The sequence below is a fragment of the Amyelois transitella genome, chromosome 26 (genome assembly GCF_032362555.1).
Source record: "Amyelois transitella isolate CPQ chromosome 26, ilAmyTran1.1, whole genome shotgun sequence".
Taxonomy (NCBI): domain Eukaryota; kingdom Metazoa; phylum Arthropoda; class Insecta; order Lepidoptera; family Pyralidae; genus Amyelois; species Amyelois transitella.
The window spans coordinates 6,306,150-6,321,674 of NC_083529.1; the positions used below are offsets into that span (position 1 = coordinate 6,306,150).

The 15,525-nt window shown below is 36.3% G+C and overlaps 1 protein-coding gene across 1 annotated transcript; it reads left to right on the forward strand.

Annotated features, from left to right (window-relative positions):
• Nucleotides 1-1,803: 1,803 nt before the first annotated feature.
• LOC106131979 (O-acyltransferase like protein-like) lies at nt 1,804-13,509 on the forward strand. The gene is made up of 13 exons (XM_013331261.2): nt 1,804-1,969; nt 3,458-3,609; nt 4,725-4,892; nt 5,257-5,401; nt 5,738-5,831; nt 6,143-6,230; nt 7,102-7,265; nt 7,868-8,053; nt 9,240-9,419; nt 9,788-9,938; nt 10,615-10,795; nt 11,302-11,441; nt 12,194-13,509. Exons 1-13 carry the CDS (start codon nt 1,909-1,911, stop codon nt 12,422-12,424), a joined length of 1,941 nt encoding a protein of 646 aa, XP_013186715.2. The 5' UTR covers nt 1,804-1,908; the 3' UTR covers nt 12,425-13,509.
• Nucleotides 13,510-15,525: the final 2,016 nt, after the last annotated feature.

Consider the following 15,525-nt stretch of genomic DNA (forward strand, 5'->3'; position numbering starts at 1 on the left):
AGTCGCGGGCAGCTTTTTGTTACTCATATATTGGGTAGTAATGAAAAAAATACTAAGTTGAGTCTTACCTCTACATCTGTAAAACATTACTGAAATAAAAAGCTTTAGATGTGCGCCATATTTTTCCCTTGAGCAAGCCACAAAAATAAAACTGCCATTTTTTTCCTCCAACTGAGCTTTTAATACCCCTCGGTAGAGATAAGTAGAAAGTCCCACTCGGACTTATAAACTTGCACTAAGTTCGTTTAAGTCCAACACATGATAAGCGTAAGGAAAGTGGAATTAAAACTTTCTATAGATTGCGTCTAATCTCTGTTACTTCAGGTGGGGTAAACGTTTTGGTACCTCAACCAAAATATCGGCTGTATAATTTTGGACGAGATCAATATTATATAAACTTAATTACTTGCCTTGTGGTTACCGGCACCAATAAAGAAAAAAGAATAGGAATGGATGTCGTAAAAGGCAACTAAGGGATATGCTTATAAACATGGGATTCTTCTTTTAGGCGATGGGCTAGCAACCTGTCACTATTAGAATCTCAATTCCATAATAAAGCCAAACAGCTGAACGTGGCCTATCAGTCTTTTCAAGACTGTTAGCTCTGTCTACCTCGCAAGGTAAGACGTGACTGTATGAATGTATGTATTTCAGAGAACCTATTTCATAAAAATTTTTTTCAATAAAAATAATAAAAGGGTTTAATAAAACAATTTAGCCAGCTAACGACTAGTTTCTAAATAGTGTTCGGTCCGGCGAATGTTCCTTTTTTATACTTTATCGAAGGTTATTTTTTTTATTTATTTAAACCTTTATTGCACATAAAAAAATGTACAAAAGGCGGACTTAATGCCGTTTGGCATTCTCTACCAGTCTACCAGCTGACCAAACAGAAAAACTTTAAGTTGGTGGTGCGATAAAGTGCGCATGCATACAGCAAAAGACATACATTACAAAAAAAAAACGTTACTATATTAAATTACAACGTGGACTTATAACTCTACGTCTACACTCACATACTTATTAGTATGAGAAAATAATGTCTTACTTCCTACTAATATTATAAATGCGAAAGTTTGTGAGTATGTCAGGATGTCAGTATGTATGTTTGTTACTCTTTCACGCAAAAACTACTGAACCGATTACGATGAAATTTGGTATGTAGGTAGCTGAAGATCCAGATTAACATAAAGGCCATATATCCCGGAGTCCCCGCGGGAATGATTCCACGCGGACGAAGTCTCGGAAGATTGAGTTAGCCTCGAAGTAAGTTCGAAACTTGTGTAAAATTAATGTGTAATTTAATAGTGTTATAAATAACTGCTTACATTAAAAAATAAGTACGATCAGAAACTACGGAATTCTATATTGCGCGCGTCAAATTCTTACATTTTGCTTCCAAATTATCAAATACTAGCTGTGCCCGCGACTTCGTCCGCGTGGAATAGTTATTTTGGGCATCATTGAAGCCATCAACGATGAATAAATATCCTCGTTTTTTTTTCACATTTTCCATTATTTCTTCACTCCTTATAGTTGCAATGTGATGTAATATAGCCTAAAGCCTTCCTCGATAAATAGTCTATTCAACGCAAAAATAATTTTCAATTCGAACCAGTAGTTCCTGATATTAGCGCGTTCAAACAAACAAACAAACTCTTCAGCTTTATTATATTAATAGGTATAGATTCAGTGGCAGAACTCTAAAAATTAGTTATTTCCTTTTACATGTTTTGTTTTTTTCTAAATACAAAACCTATGTTATTGGTTTCGTTAAAATACGTAAATACATTTTCGAAATATTTGTTCGTGTCAATGTTAATGAAATCATTGTTCGAGGTGTCGGTGTATGAAAAATTATGCTCTTTCATAAGTCAACACAGTGAACATTAGGACGTGCCGGTCGATATGAGAAAACTGTGCGTTTTGTGTGCTTTTGTGTTTTTGCTCAACGCAGTGTCGGCTGAAGGTAATTTTTTTATGGTATAAGTGTTTCTCCATCTCTTTCCCACGGATGTCGTAAAAGGCGACTAAGGGATAGGCTTTTAAACTTGGTATTCCTCTTTTAGGCGATGGGCTAGCAACCTGTCACTATTTGAATCTCAATTCTATCACTGAGCCAAGCAGCTGAGCGTGGCCTATCAGTCTTTTCAAGACTGGTGGCTCTGTCTACCCCGCTAGGGATATAGACGTGATCATATGTATGTATTTATGAATAAGTGTTAAAGAAGGTGGTTTTGGGGCGAGAGAGCGAGAGCGTAGGTGGTCGAATTGGTAAGGTATCCGGTTAAATTGCGGGATGCGCAGAAAGGCACAGGTTCGAATCCCACCTTGGTCGTGTACCAATAACATACATAAGTTAGAATACTAAACGATGCTCTTACGGTGAGGGAAAACCAGTGTCCAGTGCGGGTTAGGTTTACCTGCAAAGGTTGCGGAGGTCAGATGGGAGTCGCTTCGTGTAAAAACCTGACTCACCACATAAGTCACTCACAAATAGTCGTTGATACAACGTCGAGGTGGGATTCGAACCTGTGCAGTTTTGGGCCACACGTATTTTAACCGGGCACCTTACTTATTCGACCACCGACGCTTCATTTCGGTATTTACATACACACATAAAATCACGCCTTTTTCCCAGAGGGGTAGGCAGAGACTACCTCTTTCCACTTGCCACGATCTCTGCATACTTCCTTCCGAAGACAAAGCCAACTGTCTTGAAAAGACTGATAGGCCTCGCTCAGCTGTTTGGCCTTGTGATAGAAATGAGTTTAAATAGTGACAGGTTGCTAGCCTGTGACATTAAAGAAGATTACCAGGGTAATAAGCCTATCCCTTAATCGCCTTTTCGACATGAGTGAGACATGATAATATGGAGTTGTCCTAATCTTTATTTATGGGAGCCGGGAATGGCTTACATACATACATACCTAAAATCACGCCTGTTTCCCGGAGGGGTAGGCAGAGACTACCTTTTTCCACTTGCCACGATCTCTGCATACTTCCTTCGCTTCATCCACATTCATAACTCTCTTCATGCAAGCTCGGCGGTTTCGGGTACTCTTGACCTGACCCTTAGGTATTTCCACGAAATATATAATAATACATACATACATTATGGTCACGTCTATATCCCATGCGGGGTAGACAGAGCGCACAGTCTTGAAATGACTGTAGCCACGTTCAGCTATTTGGCTTAATGATAGAGTTGAGATTCAAATAGTGACAGGTTGCTAGCCCATCGCCCAAAACAGAATCCCAAGTTTGTAAGCCTATCCCTTAGTCGCCTTTTACGACATCCATGGGATAGTGATGGAGTGGTCCTATTCTTTTTCTATTTGGTGCCGGGAACCACACGGCACTAATATATAATAATATATATAGTATGTTGTTTGTTGTTTTTTTTAAGATAATGTTTTTTTATAAATAAGTGTTTGTCATATTTTTCATGTACAAGATGTCGACCTGCGTTATTTCACTAGGAGATATTTTCCTCGATTATCGGTTGGTGAAGATTTTGACGGATGTTTGGAAAATACAGACGGCGTTTATTATTCGGTCGATGTACAGTTGAAACAAGATGAATCACCGCTGTCGAAAAGTATTCAGGTAAGGGTCACGGTTTTGGGAGTTCACGACTGATATGTTGTGTTAGATACATGTTTGTGTGCATTCATACATACATACATACATATAATCACGTCTATATCCCTTGCGGGGTAGACAGAGCCAACAGTAAGCAGTTTGGCTTTATGATGGAATTGAGATTCAAATAGTGACAGGTTGCTAGCCCGTCGTCTAATAGAAGAATCCCAAGTTTATAAGCCTATCCCTTAGTCGCCTTTTACGACATCCATGGGAAAGAGATGGAGTGGTCCTATTCTTTTTTTATTGGTGCCGGGAACCACACGGCACTTTGTATGTATGTAGGTATTCATTTCAAATAATATCTCGATTCTTTTAAAAGAATGATTTTTTTTTATGTAAAAATGCATCAAATTCCAATAATGATTCAGCGATAACAAAATAGTCGCTCGTTGACCACGGCCTATCGAGCCTATCCCTTAGTCGCCTCTTAGTGGTCTTATTCTTATTTGTATTGGTGCCGGGAACCACACGGCAAATTAATGATCAAAATAAATAAATAAATAATTGGAATGGATAAGTCAGGTGTTTACACGAAGTGAAATCCACATGACCTATTTACCTTGTGTCTTAAAATCGTCAATACACATTACATTGATTTAAATTATCACTTAGACATAATGACGTAATATTTTCTTAAGTGGGTTTTTTGTAAACAAGTGTCAACAAAATAATTCATAATATTTAATGGTGCCATCAAAATTACAAGGCTCACCTTGAATTTGTACATACATACATACATATAATTAAGTCCGTCCCTTGCGGGGTAGACAGAGCCAACAGTCTTGAAAAGACTGATGGGCCACGTCCAGCTGTTTGGCTTTATGATAGAATTCAGATTCAAATAGTGACAGGTTGCTAGCACATCGCCTAAAAGAAGAATCCCAAGTTTATAAGCCTATCCCTTAGTCGCCTTTTACAACATTCATGGAAAAAAGATGGAGTGGTGCTATTCTTTTTTCTATTGGTGCCGTGAACCACACGACATACATATGGGAAAGATATGCCCACTGCATATCCTTCTCCAAAGTGCGGGGAACCACATGGCATTTATTCTATACGAATCAATATTTTTTCAGCTTCACGCAAAAGACAACATGATACATTATAACTATTCAAATATACACAGAGCCATTTGCGGAACGATATGTGGTCTAAATAAAACGCATACAGTTATCAACGAAACTGTTAGATCGACATTGAAAAGTTGCTTGAATAAGAAAATTTATGACAAATATGGATTGGAGGTAAGTCTTTTTATTTTATTACGCTTAGTATAAATTAAGTAAAATTGCCAATACATAAAAAATATTTTTTTTTTTTAATGGCCGGGGCATGAGGAGAAAGGAACTTTCTCTGATTGATCTGGGGTCTTGGATGTTTATCTATATAAGTATTTGTTATAAAATATAGTATCGTTAAGTTAGTATCTCGTAACACAAGTTTCGAACTTACTTCGAGGCTAACTCAATTTGTGTAATTTGTCCCGTACCCTACATATTAAAAAACAAATAAAAATATAGATTTGTTCTTTAAGAAGAGTATTATATATTTTTTTTATTTATTTCAAGCGTTTACAAAATGATTATTTATATACATTTCTTGTTACAGGTGGATTCAGTAACCGTATTTTATGTTAAAACCAATGATAAAGAGCCGCTTTCATTTTTATATTATTTTGCGATATTTCTAGTTGCTACGATCCTTTTACTAAACTTAGGCGGTTCTCTATACACATGTGCTTTTCCAGTTGAAAGTAAGTGTTTTTTATTTCAAACCTAGATAATTATGTGCATAGCTACATACATACATATGGTTACGTCTATATCCCTTGCGGGGTAGACAGAGCCAGCAGTCTTGAAAAGACTGAATGGCCACGTTCAGCTATTTGGATTCATATTGTAGGCGATGTGCTGGCAACCTGTCACTATTTGAATCTCAATTCTAACAATAAGCCAAACAGCTAAGCGTGGCCTATCAGTATTTTTAAGACTGGTGGATAGAAGTGATTATATGTATGTGTGTATGTATGGCACACACTATGTTTTTTCTTCACAAACAGACGCAATTCTTAATTGTATGCTTTTTACAGAAACCAGTTTAATCACAGCATTTTCTATCAAAAACAATTGGAAAGAACTATGTGGGAGTGAGAAGGAATCATTTAAATGCATTCAGGCATTAAGGTGAATTATTATTAATATGGCTTTTTTGGATTTTTAATGCGGACACTAAATTTTTCTTTTTGGTCACGAACCCTGCATTCTTTTTTGATGGTCGATTGCTTCATTGACAGTCATCATGCTCTTCGTGCAAGCACGTCGGTTTAAGTTAACGCCGAATCTGACCATTTGTGCCGTGTGGTTCCTGGCACTAATAGGAAAAGAATAGGACCGCTCCATCTATTTCCCATAGTATAGAACTGAAAGTTCAACTGTTTATTTTAATTTTTTTACTTTATTTTTTAACTAGCTTTAATTTAAATGATTAATTCCAGATTTTACACAAATCTAGTCACACTTGCGCTGCATTCTGGTGTTTTCCTAAGTTCCGGTCTGATACAAAATGAGGAATACATTGAAGATGTAAGTACAAAATTAGTTCTAAAGGTTCACGAACAATTTTAAGGTAATTTATTATTATAACATCTTATAAATCGTGCCGTGTGGTTTCCGGCACCATAAAAAAAAAAAGAATAGGACCACTCCATCTCTTTCCCATAGATGTCGTAAAAGGCGACTAAGGGATAGGCTTACAAACTTGGGATTCTTTTTTTAGGCGATGGGTTAGCAACCTGTCACTATTTGAATCGCAATTCTATCATTAAGCCTAATGGCTGAACGTGGCCATTCAGTCTTTGCAAGACTGTTGGCTCTGTCTACCCCGCAAGGGATATAGACGTGACCATATGTATGTATGTATGTAACATCTTATACAAAAAAAAATTTTTATAAAAGTTTCACAAAACTTCCGCCAAACTTGCGTCAAAAATGAATGACGTTAAAGATTTTTTGTTTTGTTTGTTTCATATTATTTACCTCATCTACCCACTCGAGTTCTAACTTTAACTGACTAACTCATGGATGATATTTTTAGTATCAAATCTGACCGCTGCTGTGCTTTACAATTTAAATTAATTAATTAAAATTTAATGTCATAAATATAATTTTGTAAAAGAATAGGACTACTCCATCTCTTCCCCACGGATGTCGTAAAGGGCGACTAAGGGATTGGTTTATAAACTTGGTATTCTTCTTTTAGCCGATGAGCTAGCAACCTGTCACTATTTGTATCTCAATTCTATCATTAAGCCAAAAAGCTGAACGTGGCCTATCAGTCTTTTCAAGACTGTTGGCTCTGTCTACCCCGCAAGGGATACAGACGTGACTATATGTATATAAATATTTTAAACCGAATCAAAAATGGTTATGTCATCGGTTCTTAATATATTTCTAGGCATTTTCAGGCATTAAGAGCTCCTTCACGAATCTCCGGATAGTCATGCAGACTTTCTTCGTTATTGGCGGGTTTCTGATGGCCAACAAAGTTCTGGGCATGATTGAAAAGAACCAGTTTGGTCTGAAATGTCTACCTAAACTTCTCCTTAACAGATATCTGAGGTAACGATTATTATTGTTTGGTCGTTTGAGTTAAAATTAAAAAAAAATATTGAAAACTGTCACTATTTGAGTCTCAATTCTATCACTAAGCCAAGCATCTGAACGTGCCCTTTCAGTCTTTTCAAGACTGTTAGCTCTGTATACTCCACAAGGGATATTAACGTGATGATGATATATATGTATGTTATTTAAGTTATATCTTTGTCATTTTTTTTGATCTAGGCTAGCAAGTAATTTTCAGTAATAATATACGAGGTTCCGTGTCAAAAGTATAATAAAGAACTAAAGTAAAAAAAGACTTCGCTGTCTGTCTGCCTTGGGAGTTCCCATAGAAAAGATCTTAAATTTTTTTGGCTTATTTCCATAGATGAGATATTTTATATCGAGTTATACGTCTAATCACCCGAACTAATCCTCTCTACTCATTTATTATTGCTTTTGTCATATCTGATCCTATCTGAAATAATTAGAATAAATCTATCGGTTTTTCCGGGATCAGACCGACATGACTCTTAATCTCGAATTTTGCCATAATTCCACGGGAATAAAGTCCAGGGTAAAGTCTTTTATATTTTAGGATAATTTGACGGTTTCCTTTTCAGAATAATGCCGACTCTACTCTTCATGGTGGTATTAACAGCCACTTGGATACCGAAGATGGGGTCGGGTTGTTTGTGGGAGAGGGTAGTGGTTCACGAAGGGTTGATGTGTAAGAAAAATTGGTGGCATCTGGTCCCGCTAGTCCAGAACTTCTTCCCGTTTGAAAACGAATGCTTGCCGCAGACTTGGTAAGTTTTCAGACAAGTTCACGCCTGCAGGTAACAGTTCAAATGTGTTGTTAAACAATAAGGTGTTTCTTAGTGTTATGTTCCCCTATTTTTTAGTCTGTATGTATGCGCTAAAGTCGGAAAGTTGTTAAAGGATTTTGTTCCTGTTTGAAATGTTGGAAAGAGGATTTTCTAAGGAAATGATATCAGTATAGCAACCTGTTTCTATTTGAATCTCAATTCTATCATTAAGCCAAACTGCAGAACGTGGTCCATCAGTCTTTACAAGACTGTTGGCTCTGTCTATACCACAAGGAATATAGATGTGATTATGTGTATGTGCATATGCTATGGAAAGGGAGGAATTGTTGGAATAATTGGAAATAATTGGAATGTTAGCATTAAGATTGTACGTCTTAGAATATAATTGATAGAGAAAAGTCTTTCGGAATACTATCAGAAAATTGTACATTATGGTAAATTTTTTATCATATCTACATAAATTTATTTATTTACGTACACAAAATTATATACAGGAGCCTTTATTACAGTAATTCTAGTACAAAGGTGCTACTTATTTCAAAAGAAATCTCTAGACCCATGAGAGGTGAGATGAATTATTTTACCTTTCACTACCCAAAGGTTGGCTTGAAGAGATTGCTTAGCGATAAGTCCGCCTTTGCTCAACATATTCATAATAAACATATGTTTCTACTACATACGTATTTTCTATGGGCAATAAAGATTATTTGTATTATATTTTTTGTAAAATCTATCATGGATGATCGCATCTTCTTATAAATGATTGTACGAGTCAAATTCAAATTCAAAATTCAAATTTTTTATTGATTACTATAGGATACTATATATAGCTTAATAATTGTCAAAACGTATAGTTTAACAACATTAGTTGACTTCAAATAAATTACTTAAAAACTAAGTTTACTGCCGCTTCCAAGGCGTCAGTGCAGAAGAAGCGGTAACAAACTGCACTGCAGCATTTTCTTTAACAACGTCAACTTCACAATATTAATTAAACTTAGAATAGAATGTGGACGAGAGAATACATTGTTCAGATTTTTATATTTATGAGATTTAATATTGAAAAAATAAAAAAAAAAAATATAAATAAGAGTATAAGATATATATATAAGAGTATGTCATTTCCTACAAATCAAAGCCTTGACCAATTATAATTCTTTTCAAGGTACCTCGGAGCTGACTGGCAACTCTTCAACTTTTCCTTAATAATTCTACTCTTAATCTGGAAATTCCCGAAACACGGAGGAAAGCTTTTATTAATCACATCTTTCATCAGTATATTGGTGATATTTCTACAGTCATACATTTTGAATCTACGGCCTATAAGATCCAGTATATCACCTGAGTGAGTATTTATTTGAAACATTGAGGCACAAAAAATAAAGTGCCAAGAGCGGACTTAATGTGGTATCGGGGATTACTATTAAATGTTACGTATTAAATTAAATACACCATAATTTTTCATTGTTTCTTTCGAAACTAATATTAAAAAGACTTGCTGACCATTAGAATTTTAAATAAATAATTATTCAAATCGAAAAGCTAAAAAAAAAAGAAATTTTAAAAGGACAGATAAATAAATAAATAATTGTAGGTTTTGTAAATTTTATGACATTAAATATGAAAATACGGTTGTTGACACACAAAAAGCGATCATGATTTAAAATGAGAATTCTTTTTTTTTAATATGTAACTTTTTTTTTCTTTTTTCAGCCTCATCAGGACTCGTTTCCAAGGAGACGACACCATGTTCTACAGCTACTTTTCACCGCAATGCAATTGGGCGGGCTACCATATAGGAGTCTTGGCGGCTTACATTTACAGGAAATCTTTAACTGACAATTGGGATCTGAAGAATTCTCGGGTATGTCGCTCATTCTGTGACTATAAATATATACGGGACAAATACGGGACAAATTACACAGATTGAGTTAGCCTCGAAGTAAGTTCGAGACTTGTGTTACGAGATACTAACTCAACGATAGTATATTTTATAATAAATACTTATAAAGATAAACATCCAAACCTCAGGCCAATCAGAAAAAGTTATTTTCTCATCATGCCCTGGCCGGGATTCGAACCCGGGACGTCCGGTGTCACAGACAAGCGAACTACCGCTGCGCCACAGAGGCCGTCAAACTCTTCTCTTCTTGTCTTGGTATAGTTTACACAAAGAAAAAAGATAGTCTTAAAATAAATGTTATTAATATATATATCAGGAACAAGACCAAGTGCCGTGTGGTTCCCGGGCACCAATAGAAAAAAAGAATAGCACCATCTCTTTCGCATGGATGTCGTAAAAGGCGACTAAGGGATACGCTTATAAACTTGGAATTCCTCTTGTATGCTATGGTCTAGCAGCCTGCCACTATTTGAATCTCAATTCCATCGTGAAGCCAAACAGCTGAACGTGGTCTATCAGTCTCTTCAAGACTGTTGGCTCTGTCTACCCCGTAACGAATATAGTGACTATATGAATTAATTAAAAGTATAATGCAACGCGAAAGTTTAATATCAGTACATTTTTTTTTTGTCTACAGATCTTGAAAATGCTGTTCCTGGCTTCCGGACCAATAGTAGCAGCCTCCATCTTCATGGGCGGAGATCTCCACAAACGCGAAGCGTCAAGATTCGAAGCGGCCATCTTTAATTCTTTGGACCAAAACCTCTTCGCCGCAGCTATAGCGGTTCAAATATTGGGATGTCTATTTAAAATGAATGGTAAGTACTTTACTTACTTTAAGTGCCGTGTGGTTCCTGGAACCAATAAAAAAACAATAGGAACACTCCATCTCGCTCCCATTGATGTTGTAAAAGGCGACTAAGGGATAGGCTTATAAACTTAGGATTCTTCTTTTAGGCGACGGGCTAGCAACCTGTCACTATTTGTATTTCAATTCTATCATTAAGCCAAATACGAGTAGCTCGATGTGGCCTATCAGTCTTTTCAAGCCTGTTGGCTCTGTCTTCCCCGCAAGGGATATATATGTGACCATATGTATGTATATATGTATTTTTGGGAGCCGCCTTGCGATAGTAACGCGTATTTTAGTTGCAGTGTATGTATGCTGCAGTGTAGTTTGTTCGGACGCTCCTTCTACACATGCGCTTTGGGAGCGGTTGTAGTTATAATTAGATTTAAGTGATGTGACGTCAATAAGTGACACCTTGTATCCAATTTTGAAATAAATCTATTCTATTCTATTGGGTCAACAAAATTGTTCCAGATTTTTACATCAACATCTTGGAATGGAAACCTCTGCAGTCCCTGGGTCGCTTGTCTTACTGCTCTCTCCTGATCCACACAGGAGTGTTGAGGACATACGGTGGTCATCAATTAGGATTTACTGCTTCGGATTATAACTTTGTAAGTGTTTATACTCGTAAATAATAAATATAAATATACACCGGACAAATTACACAGACTGAGTCAGCCTCGAAGTAAGTTCGAGACTTGTGTTACGAGATACAAACTCAACGATACTATATTTTATAATAAATACTTACATATATAGATAAACATCCAAGACCCCGGCCAATCAGAAAAAGTTCTTTTCTCATCATGCCCTGGCCGGGATTCGAACCCGACCTCCGGTGTCACAGACAAGCGTACTACAGAGGCCGTCAAAATATATTGAAGTAAAATGTGAGAGTGTCGGTGGTCCAATCGGTAAGGTTAAAATGCATGATGCACAGAAAGTCACAGGTTCAAATCCCACCTCGGCCATGTAACAATCTTCATTATAGTACATCTCCATTATATTTCTTTTACCTACATATAAAAATATAATCACGTCTATATCCCTTGCGGGGTAGACAGAGCCAACAGTCTCTTAAAAACACTGATATGCCAATTTTAGCTGTTAGGCTTAATGATAGAATTAAGAAATTCAAATAGTCACAGGTTGCTAGCCCATCGCCTAAAAGAAGCATCCCAAGTTTGTAAGCCTGTCCCTTAGTAACCTTTTACGACATCCATGGGATCTAGATAGAGTGGTCAGATTCTAATTTTTGCTTTGATATCGGGTACCACACGGTACAACCTACATTACTTTACTTACATTTTTTTTTTCTTTTAATTTTGTTTCCTTTCATCATTTTTGTCTTGAATACTTTCAGGTGATGCTTTTCGCTGGAGTGTTCTGCGTGACATACGTATTGTCTGTGCCTCTTTACATTCTCGTCGAAGCACCAGCTGGAAATCTTCTCAGAATGCTTCTTAACTCCAAGAAAGTAACTGCTGAAAGCGTTCATGCAACAAACGAAAAAGGAGTCGTGAAAAAGATGGCCGAAAAAATAAATGCACAACAAATTTCCGATTCGCCAATGAATGGCAATGTTTTGTCTTAGTTTTACTTATAGATAAACTAGAGGCCGCCCGCGACTTCGTCCGCATGGAAACCCTATCAATCCCGCGGGAACTCTGGGATAAAAAGTAGCCTATGTGTTATTCTGGGTCTTCAGCTACCTACATACCAAATTTCATGGTAATCGGTTCAGTAGTTTTTGCGTGAAAGAGTAACAAAGATCCATACATCCATACAAACTTTCGCCTTTATAATAGTAGTAGGATTAAAGTAGGTTCTTTATTAGACTTTAGAGGCGTTTGACATTGTTTTTGACCGACTACAAAAGAAGTAAGGTGTTTTGTTTGTATACTCTGTGTTTTTAAAATGTGCCCGTGTGGTTTCTGGCACTTTAGAGTAGAACCACTCCATATCTTTCCCATGGATGTCTTAAATGGCGACTAAAGGATAGGCTTCTTAAACTTACGATTTTTCTTGTCACTATTTCAATCTCAGTTCCATTATTGAACCATACAGCTGAATGTGGCCTTTTAGTCTTTTCAAGACTGTTGGCTCCGTCTACCCCGCAAGGGATATAGACGTGAATATGTATGTAGGTATGTTTAATTGAAAGTATGTTTGTGGTTTTGTTAGTTCTTGTGTTCTGATTTAGATGGGGTTTTCTTTCTCAAATTCGACATTTTTAAGATAGTTTATGAATCCTACTTTAAGATGTTAAATAAAGTTAGGTTCTGCCTAATTTTTAAGAGATTCCATAACTTCTTTCAACTATCTCCAATCCACTATTCTAGATTATAACTATTTTTATGTTACTTCCTTCAACTGTCTCTAATTCACAACACTTTCTTTTATAACTATTAGATATTTATAACTATTTTTATACTAAAAATTACACTTTTAAGATAAGGATAAGATCTTAATCAGGAAGATGGTCAGACTTGAAATCACTTATATGCTTATGATACGAAAATCTTTTCAGTTATCATTTAAGTATGATATATGTAATTAGCATAAGAAATAAATAAATTATTAATTAAGTATACTGTAAAGGCAGTATGTTAATCATTGAATGCTGTGCAAAATGGACTTGTGTATTTATAATTACAATAAATAAACATTAGTTTTCAATTACTGAAGTATGTTATTTATCTTTTCAGGTAAATTTATTAAATAGTAGTTCTCGTCCGCGACTCCGCCCTCGAGAAAGTGCCCTCAATTTTTACTCTTAAAACTATGCCGTGTGATTCCCGGCACCAATACAAAAAAGAATAGGACCACTCCATCTCTTTCCCATACATACATACATTTCGTCACGTCTATATCCCTTGCGGGGTAGACAGAGCCAACAGTCCCGAAAAGACTGAATGGCCACGTTCAGCTATTTGGCTTAATGATAGAATTGAGATTCAAATAGTGACAGGTTGCCAACCCAACGCCTAAAAAAGAATACCAAGTTAGTAAGCCTATCCCTAAGTCGCCTTTTACGACATCCATGGGAAAGAGATTCCCATTTTTTTTCTGGTACCGGGAACCACATTGCACACTATAATATGATACAAAAATATACATATGTAAGTACATACATATATTCCCTTGAAAGTAAGATAACTGTTAGTTTTGGAGCTTAGGACATTTGCAAGGTAAGGGCGGGGTGACAGTTTTGGCGAATCTATACTAATAATATTATAAAGCTGAAAAGTTTGTTTGTTTGAACGCGCTAATCTCAGGAACTACTGGTTGAACTCGAATTAAAAAAATCTTTTTGTGTTAAATAGACCATTTATCGAGGAAGGCTTTAGGCTACGAGATCACGCTCATCGCTTTTAGGAGTGAAGAAATAATGAAAAATGTGAAAAAAAAAACGGGGAAAATTATTCAAACTTGAGGGCTTCAATGATGCCCAAAATAACTATTCCACGCGGACGAGGTCGCGGGAACAGCTATTGTGCTATAAGAATTCAATTCTCCAGCCTCTTCTCTTCCCTAGAAAATAAAAAAAAACGCTTAAGAATATTTATATCTTCTTATTCCTCATGGCTTACTCCTGGTTATATCCTCTGGAGAGGAACCTCGCATGACTACGATCCTGAAACCGCCGAGCTTGCATGAAGAGAGTTATGATATGAATGTGGATGAAGCGAAGGAAGTATGCAGAGATCGTGGCAAGTGGAAAGATGTAATTTCTGCCTGCCTCTCCGGGAAAAAGGCGTGATTTTATGATGTATGTATGAATGTTAAAAATCGCTGTATGGAGGACCACAACCTACAGTAGCTGATGCTATCACGTCGACGGGATGAAAGCCGGCCCGCTTTGCATTTCGCACGCTATATCGTTGGCACTTTTGTATGGAGGCTATGTTGCTACCATAGACATATGTTTAGATTAGACATGGCGATCAATTATATCAATAATTTTGTTTGTGCTGTATTTTAATTATCAAAATGAGCAGTGACGTGTGGTTCCCGGTACCAATACAAAAAAGAATAGGATCGCTACATTGCTTTCCCATTGATGTCGTAATAGGTAACTAAGGAATAGGCTTAAAAACTTGGGATTCTTTTAGTCACTATTTGAATCTCAATTCTATCATTAAGCCGAACAGCTGAACGTGGCCTATCAATCTTTTCGAGACTGTTGGCTCTGTCTACACCGCAAGGGATATGGGCGTGACTGCTTGTTTGTTTTGTATGTGTTAAATAAGGTTTTTAGTTAAAATAGTAATATCAATCACGGTAAAGGTTTAAATTTTTTATATAAACTTTAAATGTGAACAAATACGAGTAATATGATTTTGCCGTGTCTGTATATTATTAAGTCTCTGGGCAGCACCCAATAGCATTGAGTCCCAATCGTTCGGTTTGCAATGCTAGATAAACCACTTGGAGGTAGTTAGATAAACTGTGATAACTTTAGTTACAGATTTTTCTTTTTCAACGAAAAAATTGAGGTTATATTATTGAAAATAATTAAAGGATTATTTTAAAGAGATCCCACTTAGGAATAAGCCCGCCTTTGTACTGTACTACTGTTATATATTTGTAATGTACTCCTTTAGTGTAACAATAAAGCATTTACTTACTCACTTACTTAATAAAAGAAATAATATTAAGTACCTTTTACTTCTTCTCCAAGTAAAAGACTGT